Source organism: Garra rufa, chromosome 20 (genome assembly GCF_049309525.1).
Source record: "Garra rufa chromosome 20, GarRuf1.0, whole genome shotgun sequence".
In the NCBI taxonomy this organism is placed as follows: Eukaryota; Metazoa; Chordata; class Actinopteri; order Cypriniformes; family Cyprinidae; genus Garra; species Garra rufa.
Window position 1 is genome coordinate 38332019 of NC_133380.1, and position 16480 is coordinate 38348498.

The 16480-nt window shown below is 43.0% G+C and overlaps 1 protein-coding gene across 1 annotated transcript in view; it reads left to right on the forward strand.

Annotated features, from left to right (window-relative positions):
* The window catches only part of LOC141293544 (tubulin polyglutamylase TTLL7-like), a 97355-nt gene that overhangs the window by 53603 nt on the left and 27272 nt on the right, over positions 1 to 16480 (forward strand). The window contains exons 10-11 of the mRNA XM_073825568.1: positions 521 to 685; positions 1987 to 2145. Coding sequence (XP_073681669.1) covers positions 521 to 685; positions 1987 to 2145 — 324 coding nt within the window. The remainder of the gene's footprint in view (positions 1 to 520; positions 686 to 1986; positions 2146 to 16480) is intronic.

Consider the following 16480-nt stretch of genomic DNA (forward strand, 5'->3'; position numbering starts at 1 on the left):
CTTATGCATATGTTCTAGGGCTGCACGATTATGGCAAAAATCATAATTGTCGATTATTCCCTTGAAATTGTAATTGCGATCATTAATTACGATTATCACAAATTACATTGATTGATGTTTTAAATAGCTTTATACCATTGTTTAAGGCAACTGCATGCAAATCTTTTGCACTTTAATCTGTGTAAATTGTTTACACTTTATACTTTATAATTAAGTTTTATATGTATTGGTTTATTGTATTTAAATGTTCAGTTATTTTTGTTATAAGAAATTAGTTATTAAACCTGTTATACTGTATTACAACACCACTTCGTGACAATACCGTATACCATGATAAAAGCATTATCAATTAATCACAACATGAAAACTGATACTGGCTTTGGACAATTACGTAATCGTGGCATCTGTAATGTAATCTAAATTGTGCAGCCCTAATATGTTCTGTTATGCAGACCATAAATGTGCCAGTTTATATAATAAATGGATCTACTCTCTTATGGTCCTTAATTTTTTCCATCAGAACCAGCTGTATATGCACTTGACCAACTACTCTGTAAACAAACACAACGAGAACTTTGAGCGAGATGAAACCGTGGACAAAGGCAGCAAGCGCTCTATCGGTTGGTTCACAGAGTTTCTTCGAACCAACGATTACGATGTGGCCAAATTCTGGGGCGATGTGTCAGTGAGTTGTTTTTTGTTCTATTGCTTCTCATTTTCAATATCTTGCATGATACAGTGGAAGTAGGTTTGATAATGTGCCACGATAAAAGATTATGTAATTGGAGTTTTTAGCTTTTCATGCCAGGAAGTTATTTTTTTTGCGTCAGCGTCCTTGTCTTTAAGCATATGACGGCATCGCTTCACACTTTTGTTCACATTTCCATTAACTTTACAGATGAATGGTTTTTATTTCATATCACAATGCATATCACGACTCTGATGATAAGCTTATCCAGATTTACCGTATTTTTCTGAATTTGATAGATGACGCATCCATACGTTAATCAGCCTCCCTGGCTCCATTTTCTCAATTGTATCAAATTTTCTTTTCAAAAACGAATCTGTTTCCTGTCAGAGTGTTAGCAGTGTGACAGCTCTGCCCTTATCTTCCCCTGTTTCTGTTTGCAGTCTCATCCTCCTCGCTGTCCACTTCTCTCTTTTGATCTAATTGCAATTCTTTCATCTTTTCAAATTGAGAGCTCATCCACTCATTGCACAACTATATTTATTGACTCCTTTGCCAAACATTTTAACCAGTGTGCACCTTTCTTTGTAATCCAGTGTCTTCGTATTGGCTCACAAGCTGTCCTTATTTTTTGAAATAATTTCTCAGATGTTGAAGCCAGTCAGAAGACTCTACTGAAAACTAATGCTAAATTCTCATTCATGTGTCAGAACAGATGTGCATGACAATTTTCAGTTTAGCTGAGGACACACACACACACACACACACACACACACACACACACACACATACAAGCACACATAATTCTTTCAGTTCTCTGTGGAGGTTGCATGCTGGGATCTAACCTGCTTCTCCGGAACTGCACGTTTGGGGTCCACGGGACGCTCAGCAAACGTCCCGCCGGTTATCTGCCCCTCATACTTCAACACAGCCTCTGTTTAATCATGCAGGGAGACCGCCGGCCTGCCAGACCTCTGATAAGAGAGTACAGCAGCTGATACAGGCCGTCTGTTCCTGTCTTCCTACGATCTGCCCCTGTCTTCCCATAGCGTGCTGTCAGTCTTTGACCTATCATGTCTCTTCAGGGAGCTTGGATGTTAATGAGTCCCTCATACGGGCTGTTTGCACATGCAATGAGATTTCACGAACATGTCCTCACAGAGAGTTAACACAATGTCATGCATTTCTTGTGAGCAGTTCAATTCACAACGTTCACTGTTGAAAGTACTGATTGGAGTTGTTTAAATTTGTTGTGTCATCTTATATAACAAATGCGTGTTTTGTGCATGTGTTCGCAGGAGCTGGTGGTGAAGACCCTGATAGTGGCCGAGCCCCATGTGCTCCACGCCTACCGCATGTGCCGCCCGGGTCAGCCACCAGGGAGCGCAAGCGTCTGCTTTGAGGTGCTGGGTTTTGACATAATCCTCGACCGCAAACTCAAGCCCTGGCTTCTAGAGGTATGTTTTCACTTTCTTTCCTCACTCAGTCTGCTCGCCCCACTTTTGCGGATGTACAGTATACAGTTCACATTTGAGTGTCCTCATTTGTAGGTAGCCAATTTGAAAAAAAAACTTCATTAACAGTTAAGAAAGTTAGAAAGTCTCTTCCTCGCAGCCTCGTTTTCATCCTTGTTAAATTCAGTGTGGCGTCTAACCTGACTAAGATCTATTGTGTTTTGTATAATATTAAAATTATTACATTTCTAAATGACTTTATAGCTGTAATGAAAGTTACAATGGATATTTCTCCTCAGATCTTAAAAATATCTTAAAAACAAAAAGAACATTAAAACTGTGGACTGTCAAAAATCAAGTGTATTCCATGAGAAACACTGAATCACTGTAACATTGAGTATGTATTTTAACATGGTTTAAAGGCATCATATGACGTTGCAAACAAATATTATTTTGTGCATTTGGTGTAATGCAATGTGTTTTTACTCAGTTTCAGGTTCAAATTTTCCACATACCACCCGCCTTTCTAAAACAAGTTTGCACAAAGCTCATTGTTCTAAAAAGCATGGTGTTATTAGCAGACAATCCAGTGTGTTGTGACTGGCCAAATACCTCAAGCGCATGATGGAAATGTTATGCTTCTTACCATATTTTTAACGCCGTGTCCCGGTGTGACGAGACAAAGACAATAAAAAACATTATAAATAAGGCATTTGTTGCACCCTTTGGGGACATAATTACTGATTATAATGACATATACTGTCTTTTTACGCATTGCGTTACATCGCATCGCGGGCACGAAACTATGTAAGTGTAATGGAGGCCAGCGGTAGGTGCTGTGCAGGTAAACCTTACTCCCCTGATCTCAAGAGGCGCATCTAGCGACTGAGGCTAGTGTCTTCAGCCTCCTTGTTAGTATTAGTACGCCCGCCTCCTATGCCTGAGAGCCGGGTTCGAGACCCGCTATGAGCGGGTGCGAGTAGGACCCGGGTGGAGGGGTTGCATTGGTGCCGTGACCCGGATGGGAGTGAAGTTTAGGGGGGTGAGTGTAACGGAGGTCAGCGGTAGGTGCTGTGCAGGTAAACCTTACTGTCTTTACAGTAAGTACAGTAAGTCTTTAACCTCCTTGTTAGTGTGCCTGCTTTCCATGCAGGAGCTATTGCGAGTAAGACCCAGGTGGAGGGGTTCCATTGTAAGGATTAATTAGCTCAAATTTATAATGATTCAAATAAGGAATCGAATCGAAAGATTCGGAACTTGATTAAATTGATTCAGAGTTAATAGATTACACTTCTTAACCATTCGTCCAGCAAAGTGGTCAATTCAGCATACTGTATTAACTCAAAAAGGTTTATATTATGTTCCTGGCCAAGATCACAAATAAACCAAAATATTACGTTAGGAAATTTTAAAGCTGAGGTAGCTTGATCTAAACACAGATAGAACTTTTGTGAACATAAAGTCAAGACACTTCTTTTAATGAAACAATGATTTATTGAACTACTCTAAGACACAACACTAATCTCTACTAAAACACAAATAAACACACACACACACACACACACACACACACACACACACTCACACTCATACAGTTCCGGGGATGAGCAATTACTGAGTTGAAAAGAACCCCAAATGTTCTAGTACCTTAACTAGTTCTTAGATCGCAACCTTAGAAAATCACAAAAGCAGAGACTTAGCTTTTAACTACTTAGGGAGTATTTTGCACCAGTTTCAGCGAAGTAAACAGAGATCTTGTTACTTGCGTTTGTGCCGGGAACGGGGGTTCCGGGGGCTCGTCTGAGCGAAAGTTCTGGTTGGTTGCTGGTCGATGACGTAGTTTGGGAAATCCCTCGACGTGGAGGAGTGGTTTTCTGGAGCCGATCTTTCGGTTGCCTGGTTACGCAGGTTGATGCGCTGGAAGTTCTTTTGAGTCGGCGTTGCGAGACTTGGAAAAGTTCGGCAGTCACGAAATTTCAGTTTGTTCTGTAGAGTTTTGATGGCACCGTCGCGTGCTTGGTCGAGTGGTCGAGCGGTCGAGCGCAGATGGAAAAGCACTCAAACCACAAGAGGCGAAAGGCGTGAGGCAAGAGCTGGGAGCTCTTAGTTCGCTGAGTTCTTGCTGAGTTCGCTTAGTTCGCTCCGTTCTGTTAGGAACATGAAGTTTTAAACGGGCCGCTAGGGCACGTCCCACGATGCTGGGATCCAATGGCATTGCTGAAGGGGCGGGTCACGCCACCCCCTTTTCGTCCTGTAATTCCTTCTGGTACGTAACTTATTAGGATATGGATTTCTCTGCAATTTTTGTTATTAACTTCAATAAACTATTTAAAGTATAAAAAAGAAAGTATAACAAAGTATACACAATCATTTTCTCATTCATTCAGACAAACTGCATCCATCATGATATTTCATCGCATATTACCCCATGGTAAATTGCTTGCATGCTAAAACATTTGTCACTGCTAAAGGCATATAAATGCATAGATTAAACTCCAACGATCACATAAAACACATCGAGCATATAAATGAAAACATATGATACTGTTTATAAGCTGATTGTTTCTTAAAGATTGTCTCTGCAGTGTACGTATCTCTATTGAGAGACGGGGTGTTTTGGAATGTCAGGGGGAGAGGGGGACAGGAAGTCCGAAAAACCATGTGAGTCACGCTGGACGCATCATGTGCCATGCCAGCTTTATTTCAGAAGACTGGAGGTTTGTTTCTTAGGTGCTTTGAGACAGAGAGCGTTTTCTTCTCTCTGGATGCGTAAGACGCAGATCTCGACAAAAGCGGTCCATACAATTAGCGTCTGGTGATTATCATGTGATGGTCATGTTAAAATTTTATGGCTGGGAGGAGGATTCTTTTTGATTAACAGAAATGTGAACACTTCTGTTTGGGTGCTTTGTTCCGCATTCCTACACATTCCCCCTTTTGGCTGGCGATGTTTCTGGTGTGAACATCGGCAGGCACTGGAACAAGAGGCAGAGAGAGAGAACAAGGCACACACAAGACACAAACAAAATCTCCATCACTAGCTGAATACTGGTGCAGGGATTTAGTTATTTGGCCTGGTACAGTTAGAGGCACTTGAAATGACGTAGGGCCGCATCGGTGAGAATTATTGTTAATTTGGCGGTCTTGATTGACCGGAGTATCGGGAGTTCAACGAGGCGGTGTAGACGTGTGCTCGATCAGGTGCTACGTCAGACAGTGCTTGGGATCGTATTCAAGGCGGGCTATCCATTAAGGAGTCTCTTTCTCGTAGCGCATGGGCCATGGGAGTAACTAGGCGTTGCGTTTGAGCGTAACCGTTTTGGTATGACTGTGAACCGTTCGTTAAGATTTATGACGTTGCTAAATCGTAATTCAGCTTGGAGTTTGTTCGCATGTCGTTTTAAGGTGGCTAGGTTTAGAATGTTAAACAGAGTGCCTACAGCCGCACCAGCCCCAGCAGAGCGCCCAATAATCGTTTGGGACGCCGGTTGTACCCGCTTAATTCAGCCTGGGTTACGATCATTTTCTGTAATTAGCGCAGCATGTGGTTCACATCTGCCTGCATGTGGGCAAGGACTTCCCGTGTCTGACGGGTGTCGGCCCAAGACTTTTGGAGGCTGATAGGGTGTAGTTTGTTCTGGAAAACATCATAGGGTCGAATCGGCCATACACCTTTAGATGTAGACTTTGCGGTTAGCTATTGGTAATCCTGATTACGCAGAAAAACAGGGCGGCGAATCATAACATCTACCTGGAGATAGAAAATAACAACGGGACAGTTAGCCACGACGGTCATGGTTTGGCGGGGTTGCTCAAATCGTTAACGAAATTTCTGGCAGTGATTTGCAACTAATTTGGTGTACTGAGTCAATCCCACCTTCAGGGGCCTAGACTTAAAAGAAAGTTAGGTAAGTTTCTGATGAGGGCTAGAAGGAAGGGGCACATAGGGAAAGGGAGAAAAAGAAAAACACGAAGAGACACAATGACACTGACTGAGGTTAGACAGTAAGGATAAGTGTCACATGTGTGGAGCAGCTCCTCTCTGCTGGGCGGAGGTTGGTCCTAGCAGTGCGGCAGAGGAGAATGTTTAGGTGATTTGTGTTGTGTTTAGGAAGTTAGCTGTGTGTTCACCTAGAAGGATAGAAATCATGTTAGTGTGAGGCATAGTCATGAATTGTCGGTCTGTGTCAGTGGGTTTGGTCTTCCCCCTTTTGCTGTCGGTTGGAGTCCCAATGTTTCTTTATCGGCTTTTGGCGAACCTATTGAGGAACTGCCTTGCTGCGCTTTTGGTTTGGTGGGCAACAGGCGAGAGCTTGTGGGATTCCTTTCAGTGGGGTAAGGACTTTCTCCGACTGGTGATAGGGAGTGTTCTGCCAAGGATGGCGGAACCGTAATACCACACTTTGTTTCCAACACTGAGTTCCTTGTGCGAAGGAGATGGTTAGTATGGGGCTTTACATCCAAATGTCTCTATATTTCCTGCATAATTTTTCAATTTTGAGTTATGCTCGGTGGCTTGGGTTTCTTGGTTGAAGCTGGCAATACATCAGGTATCCTTCTATGTAATCTGCCACATCTTGTTGTATGCCAGGCCACTGTGCCACCTGTTTGAATGGGTTGTAGGTGGTTTTGGCACCACAGTGCACTGCGCATGGTGCATCGTATGCATGCCTAAGCCTCATCCCCCTTTGGCTCTGAGGGACTACAAGCTTTGGCGCAGTTAGGGGCTCAGAGACATATGTGAGGGCATCAGTTAGCAGATGCAGCATGTTCTTGATGGATTGGAGGGTGTGGAGGTCTGAAGACGTGGATTAGTCAAGTGTAGAACTCGTAGGAGAGTAAAGTTCGAAGATGTGAGCAGAAATGGGCAGGTCTGCTGATGTGGGAGGAGGAGGGGTGTTGCATACCAGTGGTATGTTGGTGGCGGGTAAGAGCTGTAGCCATCGGGATGGGTGGGAGGGCATGAAATGTATTGAATGGTTGTGATGGGCAAGGGTCGCTGTTGAGCCGGACCACGCCCGCTTTCAGATTGCCCTGGTGATTGTCTGGGCAGTCATGGACTTACGCTGTGGGCATCAGTTTCATTGGGCCACAGTCCGGGACGTCCTTTGCAAAAGAGTCCCTGTACTCATGTAGAATTTCTTTAAGTCTTTGGTGATCTGCTTTCTTGAGTCTGGTGTCCTTTGGTAGGCTTTGGTGTCTGTGCTTCGTTGCTTTGAAGAGATTCAGGCTGCCGGCTGAGCTTTCCTGCCCAGGGGCTAGCACTGCAACAGATACTAAAGTGTCTTGGACATTTATGGCAGTTCTGAGTTGAGGGGGACCTGAGTCTGAGTCCCACGCTTGCAGTGAGCAGAGGAAAGGGCCTTGTTCTTTGCTGCTTGGCGTTGAACTTGAGCTTGGCCTTGACTTTGACACTGCATCGTCACTAAGCAAATTGAAGGCAACGTCTGTGGCTTGACACTGCGACTCATTGGGGACTACTGACTGGAAGGGCAATGGCTCACGGACTTGCGTCCACAACTTCAGGTGCTTAAAGTCTATCAAGGGTTTGAAGCGATTTAGCAGATCTTTTCCTATGAGGAGCGGATAGTTGTTTAGAGGTGAGATGTAGACTGGGTGGATGAGATTCATCGGTCCCACTGTTAGGTGAATTGGGGCCACATGTTTCAGCTGTAGGCCCATGTTTGAGTATGCTTGCAGGTTCAGTTCGCACCTTTGGAGTTTGAAAGTTCCATCAGTTATCGTTCTTTGAATTTTCTCAAGGAGTTCAGTTGACATTAGAGTGATGTCGGCTCCTGTGTCTAGAAGAGCTTCCACTTTGACATGACCCTCGATGGTGATGGGAAGGTAAAACTTTCTCGTTGTACCTTTCTCAGTGAGATCGCCTAGGAGTTGAGGGGCTGGAGTTTGAGATGAGATAGGTACGAGTTCAGGACTGATTCTGAGTTCTTCAGAGGAGTGGCAGACGACCAGGACAGCACTTTCAGGTGATTGAGTTGTTATATCAGCAGGTGTTTGTTGGAAGCTTCTGTGATCTGACGTGTCATGTGTTGAGTCAGTTTCTGTCTCTTGCTCTGGATGTTTAAAGAAGCTTTCTTGTCCATCTGAAGTTATGACAGTTACAGTGTTCTTGGGGTAAGGAGAAGAGGTGCTGTTCTGTGTGGTTTGTTGGACCAGGTGGTCGTTGCCTTCTTGTCTGGCCGCTAGTCAGGCCGCAGTGGGTTTCTCTTTCTTTTCCCACTTCCTATCCTCCTTTTTGCGTTTGAAGAACTCTTGCATCATCATTTTCATCAGTTCTTGTGAATCAAAACACGGCAATGTCTCTTCTTCATGTGTAGATTCAGCTTGAGCTTGATCAGTGTGGGATCTTTGTAAGTTCTTTCGTCGATTTGTTGGAATGGTTGCATTAGATTCCCACAAGCCATTTCTTGAGCTTCCTGATGAGGTTGGCTGGCTCCATGATCTCTCCCATCGGTTCTCACAAGGTCTTGGATGGTACCAGGATTTTTCCCAGTAGCGTTCAGGTGAGTGTTGTCGTCCGCGTGGTCCATCCCAGCGGTCGTTTCTTTGTGTAGGTCGGGCGCCAAAGTGAAAGTCACGTTCTCTGTTGAATGAGGATGGTCTCCATTCTCTAGGAGGTGGCTTGAAGCTTTCTTGGTGTTGGGCGCCCTCTAGGGTCATTTCTTGACATTGTGTGTTGAAATCAAGAACTGCAGTAGACTTGGTGCCTTTTTCTGACGCCATCTTTTGCTTGCCGTAGGCTTTGTGCGCCAGGTCTCGCAGCTGTTGAGACGTCATTGTTTGTGGGCATGCAAGGACGCCAAGGTGGTGGCTTACCGCAGGATGGAGATTTCTCAGAAAGAGAGTCTTAAAGTTCATGTCCTGCTCCATGTCAGGTTTGTTGCGAGCTCCGAAGTATGCTTCTCTAAGCCGGCTATAGTATGCCTGGGAGGATTCATGACGACCCTGTTTTGTCTCCAGGGCGGCCACCAGTCCTTGCTCTGATTCCGGGACTGCAAATTCCTTGATGAGGGCTTGGCGGAGCGATTGGTAGTCATTCTTTGTGTGAGAAGGCTGTCGGTCCAGGAAGCTCCGCACTTCAGGGCTGGATGTCGTTCGCAGCAGATAAAGTCTGTCTTTGTCAGTAACATTGGGTCTCATTTCTAAGTGAAAATCGATATCATTCAAGTAAGAGTGGACGTCTTGACCATCTGGCACACTCGGGGTGAATTTGCTGATGTTTCGGGTCAGCTTGTCAAGGTCTTTGAGGTCCATGCCATGTGATGGGTTATGGCTGGCCTTGGGGAGTTCTCGTAGCTTGGGTGTGAGGTAGGTTTCTTCAGAAGGAGCTGGCGAGGGTTTCTGAGTCGCTCCCTCCGCCTTTTTCTCACGTGACGTTTCAGGAACATGGGACCCGGGCCTGCTTGGCAGGGGTGAGGGCGGGGCCCGTTGCGTCCTGGTTGGCTCAGGGCGCAGTTCATAAGCATGTCTGAGTTCATTTTTGACACTGTCAAATACCTCTTTCATGTCGTCAAGTTGTTGAGTGAGGTAACTTATCTCAGTTCTTGCCTCGTTCAGATGTGTTTCGAGGGCTTTAATTCTGCTGTTCTTGTCTCTGAAGTCCAGCCTTGCCTTTTCCAGTAGCTGCTCGGCGTACTGTAACTCGCCGCTGAGTTCGGCGCGGGCTGACTTTGCTTGCTCCATTTCTTGTGTGTTGTTAGCAAGAGTTTCTTGTAGTCTAGCAATCTCCTCAGTTGCTCTGGGATCCGTCTCGTTGGACCCTTCCCGTCGATCTTGAGCCTCCAGCTCTAGCTGCTCGATGCGTCGCTGTGCGCGTTTCAGCTCCTGCTGAAGATAGGCGGCTTGTCTGTCGCTCTGTTTGAGGGAGGCGATGAGGGTGTGACTCAGGGAGCCAGTGATCTTTGCTAGCTCTTTGTGTCCGTAGCTCTGACCTGGATCATGTTTCATGATGCCTGTTATGTTGTTGTCCAGTTGGTCTTGTGTCTGGTGTTTGACAGCTTCGGCGGCTTTGGGTAAGAGGCTGTCCGTCACGGCGCTTAGCCAGATTTCCAAGTCCTCCCAGTGACCAACGGGGTCTGTTGGGCGAGGCATGTTTTGATGCCGTGAGGAAAGACCAGACCACTGACTGACACAGACCTGTAGAAAGAAGAACAAACAAACAAAACAAACAAACAAAACCAAAACAGTGGTGTGAGTGTGGTGGTGTCGGGTGTAAGTGGGTTTTGGGTGTGTTGTGTTGAGGTGAGTGTGGTTCTCCCCGCAGGTGGTTCACTGGTGTGCACGCCTCCAGCTAGCGTCGCTATGGAGGAGGCGAGGGGGTAACCACGGGTGTTGTAGCTAGAATAGAGAGAGGAAAGAGGAACAAACACCCACAGCAAAGAACGGCGTAGTCGTCGGCTGCTTCCCCCTTTTTCTAAAGAGAAGAGAGAAAAGAGACGACAACAAAAGGAACACTTTGGGAAGAAGGTAGAAAGAGAGAGATTGAAAGTGAAATACACCTTTCTGGCCCCAGAATGAGTACAGTCAAGTTTTTTTTTTTCTCAACTTGATGTATGCTTCTAGATACGGTGCTCAGAAATGGGAATTTCAACACGCCAGGACTATGATGGTTATTATAATCCCCTCCGGGATGAGGGAATATACAATAACAATGACAGTATTGGCTTTGCAGCTGGTAGGATTGACACTGTACACCAATCAGAGCGTTTCTAGAAACGGGTTCACGACTGGCGCCTATCAGTCCTCGCTGGACTCGTTGGGACCTTGGCTGTAGGGTTCCACGATGAGAGGGGAAAGTGAGAGTTAGGCACAAGTTTAATTGGCGTTTTCAAGTTGTATGAACATTGATTAAATGTCTTTTAAACAACCAAAATTCTCTGCTTTTATGATTCTCACAGGCACAATCGAGGAAATAGCAGCAGTAGTCGAATCAAGAGGAGGACAGCTAGGTGAAAGAGAGAGAGTGAGGAGAGAGACAACCAATTGGAAATGAGGTTTCGCTCCCAAGTCAGGGAATATGACAAGACTTGATAGGACAATTAAAGCCTTGGTTTGCAAATTAAAATTGATGTTTCAATTCAGTAATGATTGTGGCAGAACTCAAACTGTAACGCTTTGTTAGAGTTTTAGTCAGCCGTTGTAATCAAATGGATCAACACAAACCATTGAGGTATGGGAAAAGGAACAACTATTGATTGTAAAAGGAGTCGTTTTCAAATCAATAATGATTGTTCCTGGTTATAATTTAGAAGTTTTCATTAAAAATTGGTCAAGGAAATTATAATTTCTCTATTCAACGTGTATCATTGCCGTCTGAAAAGGGGAAATGTGATTATGATTAAACTTAAAATTAAAATGTTCAATTAAAATCAAAAATTTTTTAATTGGAATCAGAAGTTTAAATTAGAGATTAAAATTTCCAAATAAAAAAATGTTTAACATAAATTATCACCTTGGCAATGAAAGTTGGTGACCAAATTAAAATGATGCCTCCTTAAAATTGACTACAAATCAATGTTAAATCAATCACAGAAAGTGCGGTGTGGCAAGGAGATGTGATTATTTATTAAGATTGATCAAAGTATTCAAATTAATCAGCTTAAAAATAGTATTTGATTATAAAGCTTGTAACAGTTTAATCTGGCAATGCAAACAGTCAAAAAGGAGAGAGCCTTAAATCGAAACAATAAAATGTTTTAATTTGAGATTTATGATAGGGCTTTAATGGTTTGTTACAATCGCATCAAAAAGAGATTTAAGTTTAAAATTGTCAGTATTCCTGTCACATGGGAGGAGGGAAGAAATACAAGGAATAGTGTACAGAGATATGAAGTAAAGAAGTTTGCAGAATGTGCGTTAAAGTTCAAAGCTTGTGATTGAGTCACCCAAACAACGTTACACACACTGAGTTCAAACACAATGGATCACCCTAACCGATTGCGTGCTAACTGCTATTTTTCAAGGCTAATGGTTTTACATAGGCTTCAATGCACACGCGTTAGCTTTAGCTAGGTTAGCTATACCACTTGTGGTTTACAATATGAGCAGGCGGACTGCGCCTGCACAACGAAACTCTGCCCCGGAAAAGGTGTGTAACGATTTCCGGGTCGCAGCGTTTCTATGGCAACAACCAGCAAGTGAGAGAGTTAAGCAGTTTCAAATACAATGCATGAAATGACAGCACATTTCGGAATTGCACAGCAAATAAGCACTATTTAGATTCTTGTCTCAACTCGTTAGAGTGAGGCACATATATCCACAGCTTTACTGCGATTAATGCAACATATTTCACAGGTCTCGGCGGACCTTAATTCTGTGCTTGTCTGTTTAAACAACACCACAGCACATATGGACTCAGCCACACAATTTTAAGATCTCAAAATTTCTCCCATAAAGCAACGTGTGGGTGCTCGCGCTGAGCGCCACGTCTTAACTTCACTAACGTTAGTTTTAAGTGAATATTTGGTAAAAGAGCATTAGGTCGCGAGCCTAAAGATCTTAAACCGGGAGTCAGCTTAAGTTTTCACTCTGGAACTCGCAGGGTAAAACACTAGCTGCAAGGCCTTTTGACAGAGAGGAAAAACAAGGAACACACTCGTTGTTCTTCTTTTCTTTGTCTCAATTTCTAAAACTTTACTGCAGTTTAAATTCTTTACACAACAACTCGAAGTTACGTTTTCATTCATTCCAGACTGGCAGCCACAATAAAGCATACAGTACACAATAAACTGTTTCTCTGTCTTTTGTCTATTTCTTCCGGATAAAATAGAACAAAATACACATACAGAATGACTTGTTTTATGTTCAAATAGTTAGATGTGTTCGCGTTTTATCTCCACCATCTGTAAGGATTAATTAGCTCAAATTTATAATGATTCAAATAAGGAATCGAATCGAAAGATTCGGAACTTGATTAAATTGATTCAGAGTTAATAGATTACACTTCTTAACCATTCGTCCAGCAAAGTGGTCAATTCAGCATACTGTATTAACTCAAAAAGGTTTATATTATGTTCCTGGCCAAGATCACAAATAAACCAAAATATTACGTTAGGAAATTTTAAAGCTGAGGTAGCTTGATCTAAACACAGATAGAACTTTTGTGAACATAAAGTCAAGACACTTCTTTTAATGAAACAATGATTTATTGAACTACTCTAAGACACAACACTAATCTCTACTAAAACACAAATAAACACACACACACACACACACACACACACACACACACACACACACACACACACACACACACACACACACTCACACTCATACAGTTCCGGGGATGAGCAATTACTGAGTTGAAAAGAACCCCAAATGTTCTAGTACCTTAACTAGTTCTTAGATCGCAACCTTAGAAAATCACAAAAGCAGAGACTTAGCTTTTAACTACTTAGGGAGTATTTTGCACCAGTTTCAGCGAAGTAAACAGAGATCTTGTTACTTGCGTTTGTGCCGGGAACGGGGGTTCCGGGGGCTCGTCTGAGCGAAAGTTCTGGTTGGTTGCTGGTCGATGACGTAGTTTGGGAAATCCCTCGACGTGGAGGAGTGGTTTTCTGGAGCCGATCTTTCGGTTGCCTGGTTACGCAGGTTGATGCGCTGGAAGTTCTTTTGAGTCGGCGTTGCGAGACTTGGAAAAGTTCGGCAGTCACGAAATTTCAGTTTGTTCTGTAGAGTTTTGATGGCACCGTCGCGTGCTTGGTCGAGTGGTCGAGCGGTCGAGCGCAGATGGAAAAGCACTCAAACCACAAGAGGCGAAAGGCGTGAGGCAAGAGCTGGGAGCTCTTAGTTCGCTGAGTTCTTGCTGAGTTCGCTTAGTTCGCTCCGTTCTGTTAGGAACATGAAGTTTTAAACGGGCCGCTAGGGCACGTCCCACGATGCTGGGATCCAATGGCATTGCTGAAGGGGCGGGTCACGCCACCCCCTTTTCGTCCTGTAATTCCTTCTGGTACGTAACTTATTAGGATATGGATTTCTCTGCAATTTTTGTTATTAACTTCAATAAACTATTTAAAGTATAAAAAAGAAAGTATAACAAAGTATACACAATCATTTTCTCATTCATTCAGACAAACTGCATCCATCATGATATTTCATCGCATATTACCCCATGGTAAATTGCTTGCATGCTAAAACATTTGTCACTGCTAAAGGCATATAAATGCATAGATTAAACTCCAACGATCACATAAAACACATCGAGCATATAAATGAAAACATATGATACTGTTTATAAGCTGATTGTTTCTTAAAGATTGTCTCTGCAGTGTACGTATCTCTATTGAGAGACGGGGTGTTTTGGAATGTCAGGGGGAGAGGGGGACAGGAAGTCCGAAAAACCATGTGAGTCACGCTGGACGCATCATGTGCCATGCCAGCTTTATTTCAGAAGACTGGAGGTTTGTTTCTTAGGTGCTTTGAGACAGAGAGCGTTTTCTTCTCTCTGGATGCGTAAGACGCAGATCTCGACAAAAGCGGTCCATACAATTAGCGTCTGGTGATTATCATGTGATGGTCATGTTAAAATTTTATGGCTGGGAGGAGGATTCTTTTTGATTAACAGAAATGTGAACACTTCTGTTTGGGTGCTTTGTTCCGCATTCCTACACCATAAACATAAAACCACGATTTGTGATCGTAGAAATGACAAACAACAAGCTCTACTGTACACTGCTCAAAACTTGTGTTTGAATAGTCAGTAGCACATTTGTCATAAGGGGTCATATGATGTTGCTAAAAAGAGCATTATTTTCTATATTTGGTGCAGTGTGATGTGTTTATGTGGTTGGAGGTTCAAAACATTGTTGTTGCACAAACTGTACATTATTGTTGCTCCTCTCTGCCCCGCCTTACTGAAATGCTTTGATTTTTCCAAAACTCATCATTGATGAAAAGCGAGGTGTTCTCTGATTGGCCGCCTACAGGTATCTGGTGCATAGTGATTGGCTGAATAACTCAAGCGTGTGAAGGAAATGTTACGCCCCTAACCATGTTGTGATGCCGTTTCTCAGCGCGACGAGACAGAAATAGTAAAACCCATTATAGTCAAGGCCTTTGTTGCATCCATAACTACTGATTATAATGACTCATACTGTCTTTTTACGCGTTGCATTGGGTTGCGTCTTAGATTGTAGAATGAGAAACAACAAGTACTACTCTACACTGCTCAAAACTTGCGTTTGAATAGTAAGTAGCAAATTCTTTAAATGTGACCCTGGACCACAAAACCAGTCTTAAGTCGCTGGGGTATATTTGTAGCAATAGCCAAAAATACATTGTATGGGTCAAAATTATTGATTTTTCTTTTATGCCAAAAATCATTAGGAAATTAAGTAAAGATCATGTTCCATGAAGATTTTTTGTAAAATTCCTACTGTAAATATATCAAAATGTAATTTTTGATTAGTAATATGCATTGCTAAGAACTTAATTTGGACAACTTTAAAGGTGATTTTCTCAGTATTTTGATTTTTGCAACCCTCAGATTCCAGATTTTCAAATAGTTGTATCTCGGCCAAATATTGTCCTATCCTACCAAACCATATATCAATAGAAAGCTTATTTATTGAGCTTCCATATTATGTATACCTCTCAGTTTTGTCAAATTTAACCTTATGACTGGTTTTGTGGTCCAGGGTCACAAATATGAAACTTACAGGCCATCAGTCAGAAGCACAGACTGTCCTTGCAATGTTGGAATTGCCCCACTTTATAGCCTTAACCCTTTGTGCACAGCTGGCATTGTATGCTGCTGTCCGAGGTTCAGGAAACAGTCCTCTGTGAAATGCACAGCACCTACTCGAATATTTGCGTTGTATTTTTCCAGGACAGTGTTGTAAATATAACTTAACTACTGATTTCTAGTTGTGTCTTCATTTGGACAACAAAGTACTTTCGCTTTGGCAATGAAACACACTGTGTCTCCACAACATGGCGGCTGCAACAATACTACAGCCGGTAAAAGTTACACTTCTTTCTTTCCATATACATATGGACGGTATCTACCCATGCTGTGACGTAGACATGTTGGGGCGTGTGTGAACGAGCTGTTTTGGGAAGGCGTGGCTAAATCTTAACTTTTATAATAAATATCTCTTTGGTTTTGAAACTTTAAGCTTTGCAACTCTTCAGATCTTATCTATGCACAAACAGCTTGTAACACTCCAAAGACAAAGGAAAAGAAGAAACTGCAACATATGAACCCTTTAATATGAAAACACACTTACAGGCTGTCAGTCAGAAGCTCCAGAATGTCCTTGCAAAGTTGTTTATTTGCGTATACATTTGTGTGGTGTTATGTAAATCTTCTCACATAGTG